Source organism: Scophthalmus maximus, chromosome 11 (genome assembly GCF_022379125.1).
Source record: "Scophthalmus maximus strain ysfricsl-2021 chromosome 11, ASM2237912v1, whole genome shotgun sequence".
Classification (NCBI taxonomy): domain Eukaryota; kingdom Metazoa; phylum Chordata; class Actinopteri; order Pleuronectiformes; family Scophthalmidae; genus Scophthalmus; species Scophthalmus maximus.
The window spans coordinates 18,691,231-18,708,482 of record NC_061525.1 but is presented as its reverse complement, the minus strand read 5'-3'; the positions used below and the strand labels follow the sequence as shown (position 1 = coordinate 18,708,482).

At 44.2% G+C, this 17,252-nt stretch overlaps 1 protein-coding gene across 3 annotated transcripts in view; it reads right to left on the bottom strand.

Moving 5' to 3' along the window:
- Positions 1-4,509: 4,509 nt before the first annotated feature.
- veph1 (ventricular zone expressed PH domain-containing 1) overlaps positions 4,510-17,252 on the bottom strand; it is a 72,372-nt gene continuing 59,629 nt past the window's right edge. For all 3 annotated transcript variants that reach the window (XM_035622969.2, XM_035622970.2, XM_035622971.2), the window contains exons 13-15: positions 8,938-9,074; positions 5,661-5,714; positions 4,510-5,357 (exon numbers count right to left, since the gene is read on the bottom strand). In XM_035622969.2, coding sequence (XP_035478862.2) covers positions 5,175-5,357; positions 5,661-5,714; positions 8,938-9,074 — 374 coding nt within the window. In that variant the 3' untranslated portion in view covers positions 4,510-5,174. The remainder of the gene's footprint in view (positions 5,358-5,660; positions 5,715-8,937; positions 9,075-17,252) is intronic.

The window sequence follows — 17,252 nt, the reverse complement described above, 5'->3', positions numbered from 1 at the left end:
TTAGGTGTTGAGATGTGGAGGTAAATATTGTTGTTCATTGTCCTTTAAATGTGTTTTGCAGCCGCCAGGGGGTGCTCTTGTCCTTAGGGACAGATGTGGCTTCCAATGGATTTTCCCATATTCATGCTGTTTGATAAGAAACTATATTGAAGGGGATGGATATATATTAAGAAGAAATTAATTATTTACCTCATAATAATTAGCTCTGTACAGAAAAAATCCAAGATACTGTATATGGCAAAACTTGCCATATTGAGTCATATCTTCATAAACATTTAAAATATATATGTATATATATTATGTTGATCAGATGGAGATGGGAATGTAAGTTTTGGGTGAAACGGCATAAAGATGGTGGATCTCCGAGTGCTATTGTCTAATTGTGATGCTTTTTGCAAGTCTCAATGAATTGCTCAACTGTGTCTGCAACCATCAGGATATATTTCTACTAAGGGAACTTTTTTCTTCTTAACCAAGTGGCGGTGATGTAGTGAACATTTTGCACCGGACCTCCGCATTGTTTGCTTTTTTGTCACCGTCAGCCTTTCTGTCGTTCCCCGCGTCACTGCTCCGTCTCCCCTCTCGTGATGAAGCATCCTGCTCCGTCTCAGAGTTTCCACAGTCTTTAAGTCTTAAACACTTCATGATGTCACTGTCATACAGTTAAGTTATTACAGCTGCCAGAAAAAAGTCCACTGACATGAAACACACACACACACACACACACACACACACTTACCCCCCTCTCCTGTAAAGGCCGTCTGATTTACAAATTGTGCAACAGGAAGGTTTGTGTTCACTCGGCCAACATATTGGGTAACACACAATCTCACATGAGATTGAAGCACCTTCGCACACAGGTCACTGTCTCGTGTGTCACCCACAGTGCGACCTGGCCGTTGTTCTGACATCTGTAAATCTCTCCCGAGCGGAAGGTCAAATTCTCCACCGAGACAAACACGTGTAACTTGTGTGAACTCCCACCTCACGGATCCAACACAGTGGATGGAAGCACCCAAGTCCAGATATCCATCACTCTTCCTGCCTCTTATGTGGAGATTTCAGTATCAGATGGCAGTGAAGTGAAGATGGTCCGGCAGTGAAACGTTAGTCTCAAGGTATATACGTTGATGTGGGCGCTGCGGCGACTCGGTCCTAGTTGTTAAATAATTCTCCAGGAACGGAAAATAAGAAAGATTTAGCGCTTGTTCCTGCAGCATTGTATTTCACTGCATCTCAGATTTTGTTCTTGCGACTCTGGCGTGACCGTCTCTCACACTCCTCCAGTGTGAAGCCCCACAGAGAGCAGCACAGACTTTGAACAGTTCAACGGCTGCTTGTTTATCAGAACCGGTCGGAGATACTGTGCACACAGTCATTGTGTCCCTGTGCGTTCACGCGCTCTGAGCTTTTGTCCAGAGGATCCCAGTCACCGAGGGCTCAGCGAGTTCGGCCCAGTAAGTGAATTCAACTGGACAAATGAGCTAAAGCTGGACCTGCACTGAAACAATCCCCCACTTTGTTCAGATCAATCTTCTTCTTCTTGTGAAGAGCCAGGAAATCATTATTCAATTTCTTTCAATTATCTTATTTGTATTCTTCTTTTTTCTTTTTACTCCAGGAGACCAAAATCAAATCCAGGTGTCAAACACCGAAGGAGAGAGATGGAGAGACTCGCCGATTTCACTGCTAAAGATTTATTGTACAATTCTGTTGGCAAAAAAAAGAGGACAAAGTGGCAGCGTCAGACATGCGAAAAGGTGCAACAGGCAAATAAACAATCCATAAGAATATCAGATTAACCGTCAATAAAATACAGCGTTCATTTGTTTTCACTATAAACTCGTAGTGACATAAAGAAAATCAAGGGAGGAAGCGAGGGAGGACAGAGGTGACAAGGTCAGATCTGTCATTCAGTCTAAAAAATAAATATACACCCTTCCATTAAAAATCAAGCGTAAAAATGAAAAATGTAATTTTGCAACACCCCAAAAAGAAAACTCTGCTTTATCTATAATTCTTCACACAGGCTGGATATTAAGTTTCATTAAAAAGCTTTTTTTTATACATTCAGAAACTTTAATAATTAAGTTAATCATGTTCACATATACACACAATCTGCTTATGAAACTGTAAATAATATATACTGTAATATGATCTAATGTCATTGTGCTTTAAAGTAGTGGCAGCAACAGCTCATAGATAGATGGGTAGACAGATAGATAGATGGGTAGATGGGTAGATGGGTAGATAGATAGATAGATGGGTAGATGGGTAGATAGATAGATAGATAGATAGATAGATAGATGGGTAGACAGATAGATAGATGGGTAGACAGATAGATAGATAGATGGGTAGATAGATAGATAGATAGATAGATAGATGGGTAGACAGATAGATAGATGGGTAGACAGATAGATAGAAAGATAGAACAATAGATAGATAGATGGGTAGATGGGTAGATAGATAGATAGATGGGTAGATGGGTAGATAGATAGATAGATAGATAGATAGATAGATAGATAGATAGATAGATAGATAGATAGATGGGTAGACAGATAGATAGATGGGTAGATGGGTAGATAGATAGATAGATGGGTAGATAGATAGATGGGTAGACAGATAGATAGATGGGTAGATGGGTAGATAGATAGATAGATAGATAGATGATAGATAGACAGATAGATAGATAGATAGATAGATGGGTAGACAGATAGATAGATAGATAGATAGATAGATAGATAGATGGATAGATAGATAGATAGATAGATGGGTAGACAGATAGATAGACAGATAGATAGATAGATAGATAGATAGATGGGTAGATAGATGGGTAGACAGATAGATAGAAAGATAGAACAATAGATAGATAGATTGATAGATGGATAGATAGACAGACTGTATGCCCCACATACATTTGATTCAGAGGAAAGTTCCCTAAAGCAACGGCTTGCAGTTTGGCTGCAGATTTCGGGCCCCAGCGGCTGTGGAAACTTGGCCAACGTGGCAGCGTGACCGCAGACAGTGTTCCCATTGTTACATTCATGTGATCATCAGACGTTAACTTCACATACCGACAAGTCAGCGCCGCGCAACTCAGAGGCTAAAGTCAGCTCCACGGTACATTTACAGCCGAGCGCACGCCAGGGAACTTCACCTGAAGGGGACATTCACATAATTTACATATTTAACCCCGAAAAAACAAAAAACCTTTGGATAGCCAAAAGCAGGGTTACGCATTCAGCTGTGGGCAGAGCCACACACCTCAGAGGTTAAGTGGGTCAACAAAGGTTTGTGAACAGAGGAAAAGCAATAGGCCATTTGTTCTTGGTGCAAAGTTGTGTAGATGTTGGTGGAGGGGACAGGAAATCAGAATTAGGAAATCAGAGGACTGGAGCTCTTATTTTTAGGAGTCATATCATCCAAAGACAACCCCCCCCCCCCCCCCCCCCCCCCCAACAACCCATAAGCTCTTAAACTCTAACCTCTGGAGAAGGCGTGTTTCCAAATGAGCGATCACCTTCAGGCCGTCCAAACTCTCAAATCAACGTGACCGACGATGGCCCGGTTTTTCCAACACCACAAGGAAACCCGCTAATTCGCTTCACTGTTTTCTTATAAATCTCGTGGTCTAAACTGCGCTGTTAGGCGACGGTCGAGCGGACCTTACTCCGTGTGAAACGTGGAGCGCAAAGTTGCAGACGTTTCTCATTCGGGGGAGAGCCCGAAATAGCCCGGTCCATGTTATGGCACTACAGGGAGCGTGAAATAACAGAAATCCGACCACTGCACAGCCACGTGAGGGGCTGCTGTCATAAGTCACTCCAGTGCGAGAGCAAGAACAGAAAACCGAGTCAAAATATTTTCACAGAGCAATGTGCTGGATTAAACCGTTCTGATTCTGAACCGATTGAACTTGAGCTGCCGCCGAACGGATAAAGAGCAACACGGTAAAAGTTGAACAAAATTATAGAGGACACACGATACGAATTATTTTAAAAACCAGTATTACGCATGGAAACAACACAAAGTTTTACAATGTTTCTGTTTTGGTGAATATTGCATCTCAAAGAGATTCTAATCACTGTGAGAGAAATGATGAGGGATGCTACAGGACTGCTTGTTTTGCCAATCTCGGTTCATCCATCCATCCATCGTCTACCGCTTTCTCTCCGCTCCCTTTTACCCCGACTCTGTCCCCAGCCAGGTTCAACATGCTGCAGTTCAGCCTCTGCTTGAAGAGAAATCAATCTAGACCCCAGCCCGCCCGAGGATTCACAGGCCTGTACATCCAACATTCCTCTTGTCTCCCAACTGCTGGGAAAACCTGCCGCCGAGCAGCTTATCGCTGCTTTAGAAACACGTAGTCTCCATCAAACCCTGTCAACACGGATCTGAAGCTGACAAAGTTGAATATATATGTGATTAATTCTCCTCCAGTGCAACACCGGCTGGTAAAATACACTGGTCCGGTGCTTGGCTCAATATCAAACCGCTTGGACATGAACATTTGACATTGTAACTTTATATATATGACAGTAAATAAGGAAAAGCGTTACAGGTCAAAAATATCACACTCACTTACACAAACGCCTTGAATTGCAGTATCGTACACCTTCACATTTGGCTCGTCTCTTGCTCCCGAGAGCAACTGTTCAGTCTCATTATTGCTACAAGTGTTTACGAGGTTTGTTAAATCGTTATTGCTGAATCAGAGTTTCCTGTCGATGGCGATTCTGTTTGGTGGTCGAAGCTCACGGCGGCTCGGCGGTCTTCGAGCGGAGGAGGTCAAAAGTTGCATACTGAACGATCCGGTCGCTTCACGATCTTCTTAACACGTCCGTCTTTAACACTTACGCACTGTAACATTCATTAGTAATGTATATCGTCATATCAATGTCCATAGTGTAACAGTAAATAGAGAATCTTAAATATGCAACTATCCCTCCTTCTTTTATTGCTGGTTGAATAAATCTTATTTCCCCAAAAAATAAAATACTGCATAAGTCATTCTGATTGTTTTGGAAACGGTGCTCCATCGTGCTGTACGTAGCAGACGTACATCGTGACATCTGTTGGTTGTTTATAAGTGCTTTCGACCGCTAGATGAAAACATTCCCCCTTGCGTGTGTTTGGATCGCCGAGTTTCCTGCGTCTGTATCTGCGTGTCGGCCTCACAGGTAGGTGGTCGCCTCTCGGTTCTCCCTCTCCCGGGCCTGAGCCACGGCCACGTTGATGCACTGCAGCCACTCCTCGGCGCGCTTCTCGTCCTGAGCTTTCAGCACGTACGTCTTGCTGTCGGTGAAGATCTCGAAGGCGCGCGGCAGGCCGCGATCCCGCCGCTTCTTGGCCACGACCTGCGGGGGGAAGAGAAGGGAATCGCACGACGTGACGCTGACGCAGACGCGCGCCGAGTAAGATGGCGCTCCTGCTGGTAAAAGTTGGGTTTCTTGCTACAATATCTGAAGGTCTCTCAGAGTACCTTGAGATACTGTATGTTGTGATTTGGCGTCATACGAATAAAACTGAAGGGAAATGTAGTTGACGTCATAATCGAGAGCCGTGCCCCCGTGCTGACTTATTTTACAAACAGTAATTCATATATTGTCCAGCCCGTTCGTAGAGTTATGGGTGTGATCTGTTTCTGATCGGCTCCTCACCTTGACACTTTGCACCTTGCTCAGCTCAATGGGGATGTCGTCCAGCTCATCCTTCTGTGGGGAGGACACGCGGCGACAGAAGAAAAGAGTCAAATGGAGAAAGCATGCCTCACTTTTCAACAGTTGGTAGGTTACTTGAACATTATTATCACTGCTACATATACACACATGCAAGGAGAGTTTTAATGCCGTTGTTGGGTGAGCTGGAGCAAATCTTTGCATTTTCGGGGGAAGTTTATATTTCATAATGACACATTTTTTTTTATTTTAGAGTAACTTCTCATTTCAGCTGTAAGATAAATATCGTGCAGTAGAATCTAGTGGAGTTGAAGTTTTGGTACCTCAGTAAATCTACTACACCATTGACATTAGTCATTCAGTGTCACAGTGTTGGTTCCCGTGTGTTCTACCTCAGAACAATTCGATTTATTGTTCTGCTTCTTCCCCCGGACAGGAAACCAAATCCTTCAGCTCTGCTGAGCATCACATCCGTTGTTTTAACCCACAGAGTCACTTTGAATGTGTGCGTTTTGTATTGTTGCGTATCTTTTTACCCCACAGTGGTTATGACCACATAACCATAACTGCTGTAAGACGACTGTCCACATCCCTTGGTGAAGGATGTGATCGTTGGAAAGCTCTGAATTGGAGTAGACATGTTTACAGTTTTACCTCCGGGCCGACTGTTGCCGAGGGTCTGATCGCTGCGTCCCACGGGGGATTCAAGTGAACATTGGATGGACTTAAACCACATAATGATACATAACAGTTGAGATATTGTCTCAGAATACTGGTATTGTAGAAATATTTAATGTTTTGTACAGTTTAAGACACAAAGGCTAATGAAGCCAAAGGCCGGGAGATCCTGTGGAATGTGATTGATTCATGTCTGTGTTTATTGGCAGCTAAATATTAATGTTATTTGTATTTGAATTATTTTGACATTATATTATATTATGGAGTTTCTTTTAATGATTACCGATATTGACACTCACAACAGTATACTGGGGTGCTGAATAGAATAATTTTATGATGTGCATAAATGTTTGCATGTTGTGTCTCTGACTCTTTGTGCAGACAAACAGATTAATCTTAATAAACGCACAACCTGCCAGATTTCTAAGCTTCTCAGAGCGAGTGAACGCAGCGTTACTAAATGGCGAGCATTTAAACAACTCATTTCACAGATAAAAATAAAACAATATATTGTATGTTTTACTTTAATTTATAATATGACAGTTTGTCAGTTTCCTACGTCTTCATGGTAAAATAAAGGGAAATTGATGGCTCCCCTGAAAGTGGGAAAAGGGCGTTTTGGCAGATTTGAGCAGCAAAAATGATAAAATGAATGAAACTTCTTTTACACCGACCAAAGTGAAGCGGAGAGCAAAGTACAGCAAAAAGCCATTTGTAATATCCACATGTCCCAGCTGCATCGATACAGTGCGAAGAAATAGACACTGAATCATTAATTCTCATATAATTCCTGTTTGTTCTCTGTCTCTACTTTATTCTGTATTCCTTCCTGGAAAGTCTTGAGCTTCATTTACAAAGGTCTTGGATATTTTTTCTTTCCTGCCATAACATGGAAGCCCATCGACTCATAATGTGTCAATTCTTAGCAACATTTAACAACTCAAATCAAATATCTTTATCGATTAACCCTTGTCGGGGTCCGGGCATGGATAGATGCTGAGATAAAGGGTCTCTGGGCATCGACAAGCGAAAGGAAGCCACCCGCCCACTGGTCTGCCTGACATTTCTGCGTGTCGCTGTGGTCCGACCATTGTAGTCTTCTAACTTTTGACAGCAGGGCTCGTCGTTTGTTTCACATTATTCTTAGCGTGAGAAAGGTACTGAATGATATCCTCTGTGGTATTGTACTGGGTATTGAATAAAAGTATTAAGATTCGCTTTGGGAACAAATCGACAAATGTCGAAATCGAACCGGAGGCCCGGACGCAGTTTGGCACGGCTCTCTCTTGTCTGGAGCCAATCAGGGCCGAGCACGCCGTGTTCGGAGGAGGGCAGACAGATGCAACAGCCGTTCTCCTTCTGAACATCTTTCATCCACCGGGTACATAAATATCACATCCTTAACATTAGAGTCTTGACGTGTGGATTCTGTGGAATGTTTCAAAACCTCTCTGCTCCATCGTTGGATACGGAGGAGGCGACGCCTTTTTTTTGGTTCTTAGTCTCACTCTCCGGTGGGAGAGAAAGGAAACAGCTCTTTCACAACAAACCAACCAGCTCCAGGACACGCTGGCAAAACACAAACGGAGCTCAAAGAACAAAGACGCACACCCTTTTCCAATGTGGGGCTGCTGTAAAAGGAGAGGAAAGCATTAGCATTTGGACGGGAGCACAAAGGCTATTGTTTGCAGTTTTTTTGTTGTTTTTAAAGAAGACTAGCTGTACATATATATTTCAACCACTGGAGAATATTTCCCTGTTTCCACATATTCCTCTGTGAAGCCTGACTCTAGTTTTGGGGGGCTGACTGCAGACCCAGATTAGGAACAATCATCTGGCTGCGGAAGTTATTTTTAATCATAATTCTTTTTTCTTCCACTCTTTTTAGACGCCTTGCCCTAAATGGGGATATAGCATTAGATATGTGTGGGCTTCTGAAAATATTTTGCCTTTGTCAGATGGTTGAAATCAAACGTGACCGTCCTTTTTTTGCAAACATTATTTCGACCCCTGACCCCGGTGCATATTCTCCACGTTTTCCATTTAGCAAACTCCCTCCTTTGCACAATCACTTCTGGAGCTCGGCGACCTCGGCCTTTGTTCAACCTGCGGAGAGTCAAACAGCAAACCAAACACAGGGGAGCTGGAGGGAAGAAGCATGTGTCCGATCCACGCAGAGGGGAAACCCCCTCACCCTCCTCTCAGATGAGAATATTCTGCCTTTAATTTCACGCCCTCGTACTGTACGAGGCAGTGCCTCCTTCCCTGCGCTTGCTACTTGTGCGTAATCCTATCTGCTTTGAGTTACACAGGGCGAGAGTGACTCATGCTGCTGCAGCATCGTCATGCTTTGGCCTCGTGAGTCCTGCGCTGGTTACGGTCAGATTCACCGGATGCCCCCGAGGGACAGCGGAGCTTATCACGAGATGGGATTTCAGCTCTTTCGAGCGGAATTTCCTCATGTTTCAAAGGACACGGAACGGGAAAGTATTCATTTTTATTAGTATTGGGGGTTTTTTAAAGCGAGAGGCCAGGGGACATGTGTGTCCGTGTGTGAGTGCACTCGTGGGCGGCTGCGTACCGATTTGCCTCTGCGGAAGAGCAGCTGGTTCCCTGCCAAAGTGAAGTAGCGGGTTTTCCAGCGCTTGATGAACTTCCAGCGGACCTGTTTCTCCTTCAGCTTCCCCTCGATCAGCGGCTGTCCCTCCTGGTTCACCACTGGAGGGCCACACGAACAAACACAGAGCGGCAGGCGGTGAGTTCAAAAAGAAGAGAGGCAGAAGAAAGAACACGTGTGCTTTTAATGTGGCTAACGTGACATCAGTGCCGATCATCAGTGGAACATTCGTAGTGAAGGTTTGTCCCTACGACTGCGTTCATGCGCTTATGTTGCCAGGAAATCTTAAGGAACTGTAAGAATTAAAAAGAAGGTGATTCGTGAAATGAATCATGTCACATGCTCAGCAACCAACCAGCGACGTTTCTCACCGCCAGGAGTCACATTTCATAAAACACCTGCATGTTACGAGTTACACCTCTATTTTCAATCAAATTTCTATTTTCCCATTTTTTCCTACTCATTTTTAAGTAATCATTAATTTTTCTGGCCATGCTGTAACATTTGGGCATAAAAAGGCTTTTTTATTATATTTTTTTTATTATTATACTTTTTATTATATATATATATATATATATATATATATCATTTAGCAACTGCATCTTGTTGTGCAATCTGTCAAAATAAACACTTTTTCAAAAATGTTTTTTTTTTAAACCAAAACAAAGATTTTTTTGTTTAGTTTTTTTAAATCGTAATGTTTTCATGCCATTTAATTTTACGACATCCTGTCTCATGTCTCGTGTGCAGTGAAAAAACTGTCTTTCTCTAGGAAAACCACCTCATGGAAAGATGTTTGTGGAGCAACGTGACCCGGCTCTGCAGGTCGTATTGTTTAAATTCAGTGCGTAGTGTCAAAGCACGCTGATCTAAGAGACGAGCACCCTGGACACCTTGAGTTTGACACCCCTGTATCAATGGCTGCCTACAAACCATGACGAATGCATTCTGTAAAGATTATGGTAATCATTGCACATGGGCCTGTAGTAAAAGATAAAGTGTGTGTAATTGGTAGTGTTTGGGTAAATACACAGTGCACACATACATTGGTATGTTGCATTTCAGCCAGAAACACCATGAGCGCCTCACGTGTGTGCTGCAGAAAAGCTCCATGTGCCCACAGCGCTCCCCAAATAAACCGAGATAGCGTGTAACACTTCTGCGTCTACAGCTTGACTCGGCCTCCCTGCTGCTCCGACACCTCCATCACTAACTTACGGTAAAAACCAACCAGACATGAATTCCCATAATGCAAACGTGTAACCGTTGCGTTTTTGCTGTCACTTGTGTTTATGTTTCCTCAGTTTTTGCTTGTGATATTTCGTAACCCTGGAACTGTGAACTGCATTTGCATGAAATTGTTCTGATAGTTATCCACTTCCTACTACTGATGTGTATATATACATAGAGTGTGTGTATGCATGTGTGTGAACTGTACCGTTTCACAGAGGCAGCTCCCCAGGACCAACGCTGACCCCCAGACAGAACCACTCACTGTATCCTTGACGATGACTAAAACAAGTCCAGAGATGACTGCGATCTGATAAGAGAGTGTGTGTGTGTGTGTGTGTGTGTGTGTGTGTGGACACGCTGTGGAGGGTGATTCACACAGGTGACGCCACACGGGACAAACCATTTAAGATCATCAGAACCAAAAAATCTGAGCAGGAGAGAAGAGAGGAGAGAGGAGAGGAGGAGAGAGGAGGAGAGGAGGAGAGGAGAGGAGGAGGAGAGAGGAGAGGAGGAGAGAGGAGAGAGGAGAGGAGGAGAGAGGAGGAGAGAGGAGAGGAGGAGAGGAGGAGAGAGGAGGAGAGAGGAGAGGAGGAGAGAGGAGGAGAGGAGAGAGGAGGAGAGATGAGAGGAGGAGAGATGAGAGAGGAGAGAGGAGAGGAGGAGAGGAGAGAGGAGGAGAGATGAGAGGAGGAGAGAGGAGGAGGAGAGATGAGAGGAGGAGAGAGGAGGAGAGGAGAGAGGAGAGAGGAGGAGAGAGGAGAGGAGGAGAGAGGAGGAGAGAGGAGAGGAGGAGAGAGGAGGAGAGAGGAGAGGAGGAGAGAGGAGGAGAGGAGAGAGGAGGAGAGATGAGAGGAGGAGAGGAGAGGAGGAGAGAGGAGGAGAGAGGAGAGGAGGAGAGAGGAGGAGAGATGAGAGGAGGAGAGAGGAGGAGAGAGGAGAGAGGAGGAGAGAGGAGAGGAGGAGAGAGGAGGAGAGAGGAGAGAGGAGGAGAGAGGAGAGAGGAGAGGAGGAGAGGAGAGAGGAGGAGAGATGAGAGGAGGAGAGAGGAGGAGGAGGAGGAGAGGAGAGGAGAGAGGAGAGAGGAGAGGAGAGAGGAGGAGAGAGGAGAGGAGGAGAGAGGAGGAGGAGGAGGAGGAGAGGAGAGGAGAGAGGAGAGAGGAGAGAGGAGGAGAGGAGAGAGGAGAGAGGAGAGGAGGAGAGAGGAGAGGAGAGGAGAGGAGGAGGAGAGGAGAGGAGGAGAGAGGAGAGGAGGAGAGAGGAGGAGGAGGAGGAGAGAGGAGGAGGAGAGAGGAGAGAGGAGGAGAGAGGAGGAGGAGAGGAGAGGAGAGAGGAGGAGGAGAGGAGGAGGAGAGAGGAGAGAGGAGAGGAGAGAGGAGGAGGAGAGGAGGAGGAGAGAGGAGAGAGGAGAGGAGAGAGGAGGAGAGGAGAGGAGGAGGAGAGAGGAGGAGAGGAGGAGGAGGAGAGGACCCTCAGTGCTGCTTTTCTGTTTCACATCATCATCTCTGCCAAAGAGCAGAGTTTGTTTTCATCCGTGTGTGTTCTTTGGTTTGGTTGTTGGTTTATTTGTTCGCAGGTTTATGCTAAAACTGCTCAATAGATTTCCACCAAACTTGTTGGAGGGACGAGTCCTGGCCCTGGGAAGAACCCATCGGCTGCAGGTCTTTCCACATTCTATGACAATGTTTTATGACATATAAGTAATTAAGGTTATCAGACGACTTCACCCCTTTTCTTTCATATTTCTACTTGAACTAATTTGTCTGAGAACTAGACAATCACGTAGTTGGTCAAATATGTTGAATCATTATACAACAACTGATTATTTGAATCTGAAGAGTAAAATGAATTGATACCGATAATAATCCAGTTTGCTATGCCGAGCTATAACAGAAACAATGAATCCTGCATAAGAATTTTAAAAGAGGCACTTCACCCAAATGTATTTTCTTCCTCACTTATTGTGATTTTCAAGCAAAGATTAGCTAGAAGATAGTTCTGGTTCATTTATGTGTGACTCTGAGATTTCTGCCTACATTCTAATACAATGGAAGTGAACGGGATTCTGTGTGTGGGACCCACAGCGCAGAAAAATTACACTAAAAAAAGCTTCCACACTAACATGTCGTCTCAGAAAATGACTCACACTAATACAGATACAGAAAACTCAAAACCTTTGCAAATGAAACCAAAAATGATCTCCAAAGGTAAGTATCAGTACAGGTACAACGTGACCGAACTGACCTTTTGGTTTTGGAGCCAACAGTGGTCATTTTTAGGAAATGATGCTGAAATTTACAGACGCGCTCTGGATCAGGGCCACACGGTTCGTGTGCTTTATATTTATCTGATGATTCACCGCGATGCCGAGCATCTGACTAAAACCTTCGCATTCTTTCCAAACAACCAACCAGCAGTCGGACGCGGCTCATTTACAGTTGGACACACGCCTGCTCCCGTTGGTTGCCAGCTCATCTGACAAATATTTACGTTTTTCTTCTCTTTTCTTCTCTTGGGGGGGTTGCAGAGATAAACTTGTCTGGTGCGTAACTCAAGGTGCCTCGTGCCGTCACTTTGCTTTGATGCAGACACCTGGAAAACGATGCCTGGATTTGTTGTCAGCCCGAGGCCGCGGCGTTACAGCCCGCGACCTCTGGCCCAAGACACACTGACGTCGAACAACCAGACGAGGTTGCAAAACACACACGCACACACTGACTCGCGTTCCAAACCCCGCAGGTACGACCGGAACGAGTGTTGTGTCCGGTCAGCCGCCTCGCGTCCTACGCGCGATTTCCGCTGCGCTCGCTCACACGCCTCCACTTCTCGCCGTCCGCGTGGGCTCATTTGACCTCGGACACGCGTCGAGTCAGAGCCTCATCTACACGTTACGACTATGAACAAACGGCCCATTTTTTAACTGATGACACACAAGAACGTTCGCAAAAAAACCCGCGTCCGACGAACATTCACAGGGTGAGAAAAAAGGTATGTGGACCTCTGGGCTACTGACGTCAACGAAAAAGAGCTCGGTCAATGAATCCAGAAATAAAATGCACTATTCACGATAGGGATACTGTGAAGTGACAGGACTCACACAACAGGGATTCAACACTTAAGATCAACAATTATTGATTTGCATCCATGGCTGTTCTTTGCTTCGCTCTGGGTCTGGACTGTTTGCCAACATCAAGGGTAAAATTAATTTCCAATTATGTTGGATGTTGTCATTTTGAAGGAATACAGAGCGCAAGTTGAAAAGCAGCGCTTGTGAAGAAAAGCTTTTTCAAAACTGGTGAGAATTCTTATGAAATGAACTTTTTAACCACATTTAAAGCAATATTTTTATTTTTCTCCTTAAAGAATATATAAAAGAGTCTCAGAGAAAAAGTCTAAAGGTTCAGTTGAAATCTGAATGTGCTTCCCCCATAAAGGAAGTTTGCCCAGTTATTAAATCCAAAGGTTCACTTATTGTTTATGTCATGTTTAACGGGTGTGTTCAATAACAACAGGAAATATCATAATCTTTCGTATGTTATGCGCTTAATCGCGTTGTGGTTGTTGACACTTACATGAAGATCAAATCCTATTTATGACCAATTAATGCCGAAAACCAGGTTACTCCAAACGGTTCAACGACTTTCTGTTGCCACAGTGCATTTGAGGCTTCATATCTTATGATAATAATAAACTTCTTTTGTTCTTTACAAGGAATGAATAAGACAGACAGGTAGAGCTATGGGAAAATAAGAGTGATACACATGGGAAGTGAGCAGAGAAAATCCTATAGATAAATAAATACATGAATAGGATTAGTCAGTGTAAATAAGAGCAACCATATGTGAAAGCTTTCACAACCAATTGTCACCTGGACCATTAAAGCGTATACGCGAAAGGCCAACGCGTCAGCTGTGTGTTCGTCTCTGTCATAACTTCACAGTCAGTCAGTTGATTTGTAGTTTGTTAATATCGTGGGAGTTACAGGATTTCAAAACTGTGACTGGAGTCAAAAAACCCAATCCATTATCGCAAAACAGCTGCTCCTTCAAACGGGCCTAATCTCGCCCTCAGGAGCAAATCACGCTTCACGCTCGCATTTGTCAATTTGTGTTTGGCCTTCATAACGTGAGGGCGCATGTTGACCACTGTATCAGTTGTTTTGGCTCGAGGATCACGGCGGCGGGACGAGGTGTGAGGAGAACGCGGGCCCCCCCGCAGTTGATGTTGCCCGAATATCTTACAGCACCCTTGGAGCCATGCTGCCTAAGTTATTAAAGCACATTTCCATAACCCTCAAAACTCCATCAGCAGCAGTGACACTTGCTTCAACTCTGGCCCGGTTCGATTGAATGAATCTCTGTCGAGAGGGAATCTCCTGAATGTGCTGTATGATTTCCTGGAGGTGAGAATTCATGTCCAGCGTGTCATCTGCGGTGATTTATGGGGGAATGATGGAAAGTATTGCTTGTGGTTTTCGGACGACAGGGGATCTGTCTTCCAGACGTGAGTGAATGTGAGCGCAGAAAACGCACAGGTTATATTAGCACATTTCAAAAACAGTGGATGCCAAAAGTCCAGAATTACAATTCTCTTTTCCTTTGGCTATGGATTTTTACAGAAAGAGTTACCCCCTGGGACTTTTGGTGATAAGGTGATGACACGATGTAGCAGAAATACCCGACAAGGCCAGAAACACTGAGCGAGAGTGATCGTGTCGAGCCTGCGTACCTTATTCCGGCATGTCCATACATACAGTACACGCACACACACACACACACACACACCCTTGCTCATTACCGCTTCACTTCAAACGCATTCCTGTCGTTAAACTCAACAGTACATCATAAAACATCATGGAGTTGCTGCTTATCACCGGCTCCACTTTGGCCTTCACAATGGAAAAATGTCACCTTTCTCTCTCTCCTCCTTTACCATAAAAAAAAAGAAATACAATAAAATGAGACCAGCTTCTTACACGTGTGTGTGTGTGTGTGTGTGTGTGTGTGTGTGTGTGTGTGTGTGTGTGTGTGTGTGTGTATGTGTGTGTGTGTGTGTGTGTGTGTGTGTGTGTGCAAGCTTCAGTTGTAATCGCAGCGAGCCACTCGGGCCGAGTCAGCAAGTTGTTTTTTTTTAATGGTACAGCAATATAAAGTATAATAAAGGAAACCGCTGGCTAGTGGCAGCTGTGTGAACAACCTGCATATATGTGTGAGCTGTTGGTTTTACTTCCTTAACTGTTTCATGGACATTTTTCTTAAAAAAGCGGATCACCTGAAAGTGAGACGTCCTCATCTTAATGAAGTCGAGGCGTTACGTTGGCTTCAGGAGGATCAGCTGAGTCATCACTGTCACTTATGTGGGCAGCTTTCAGTTGGACACATAAAGAATCCTTCCAACGGAAACTTTGACCACACATTGAACTTGTTTTATGGACAGTTTCATTTTGGTGAAAGACATCCCCCCCATAAACCATCACGTTCATGACCCATTTGAATTTGCCAGCAGTTCCCATCCAACATCTGTTGACGTGGGTTGTGCAAGCGACGTGCATCCACGTCAACATCTGATGACGTGGATGCACGTCGCTTGCACAACCCACATTTCCCTTTAAAAATGCCATTTCCAGATCAGAGGTTGTTGCTGTTGTTGTTGTTGTTGTTGCTTCCCGGAGCCAAGGGGATTTTGAAAAGGGCAACATATGCCAATGGCAGGTTTTATACAAACACAGTCTATACATCCTGTGAGTCGGATTATACAATCACTAACCTCAAGAATAAAAAGTGCCGTGTGTGTGGAAAGTTTGTCTTTGTCGAAATTGAGAACGTCATTCCTTCAAATCTCCTCGGGTCGCGCAGAAACAGAGACTACTCATCTGATTTCTTAAGAACATAGAGATTCATTTGGACGCAGGTGAACAAGTCAGACGTAAATAAACTGATTGCGTGCTGTATTAAAGAGCCAACAAATAAAAACCCAAACTGTATTCGGAGGCAGAAATCTCATGTACACACACGTCCAATCCCAGTGGGATAACGACTCTTCCTTCTCCAAATCCTCCTGTGAGGAATAGAGACTGGCGTGAATGTGAGAGGTAATCATGCGTTCATCGCAGCTCTTTAGCCTCCTCGCTGATTGCACCGGTTTGTTCTGACCAGCGGAGCCGGAAGAACGGCTTCCATCGGGCTTTTGTCCCGTTTGGATTGGGCAGCCTGATGTGTGTGTGTGTGTGTGTGTGTGTTTGAAGAAGATGAGCGGAGATGAGACAATGACATGCAAGAAAGAGAAAATGATAAGCTGTGAACCCGACTTAATGACGGCTTCCATTCATTCCACTTGGATGGATGACGATCACTCGGTCAAAGGGGAAACTCGTCAAATCCTCTTACATCTTGAGATATATCCAGGTGATTTATACTTTCTAACCACATGGAGCTCATGTAAGTATTCATATAACACTGAAATATAATGTTTACATTATAGTAATACGATTCATTATTATATATTTCCTGCTTTCCTGCTTCAAACTGTTTATTATAACACAGACATTAAGTATAGTTAAAAAGCTGTGTATGTGTGTTGGCGGTAATCGTCTCTGATCTGAACTTTTTCCCTTCCGAGGAATACAAACATGAATAAATGCACAACCACGTGCACACGATAAACTTTGACTGCGTTCCATCCGCCTGTTTCCTTCTCGCACAAACAATTTCCTGCCTCTGGCTGTAACTTTGAGAAATACCTGCTGGTTTCTTATTGGCCGCCATCAAACTGCACAGGCTGGAACCAGCATGTTGTTGTACGGGAGGAAGAAGTTTAAACTACTTATTAGTGATGCATGACTTTTTCTTTCACTTTTTTCCAAAGCCAGTCCCTCTCATCTTTTCTCTCCCCTCACCAGAACACGTGCCGCAAATTTCCGTCTCCTGACTCCCCCTTATATATATATATATATATGTATATATATACATATATATATATATATGTATATATATCTAACAACTGCTTCCGTGTGAGACTGACAGAGGGATGCACTTTAAAGCCCTTCTCTC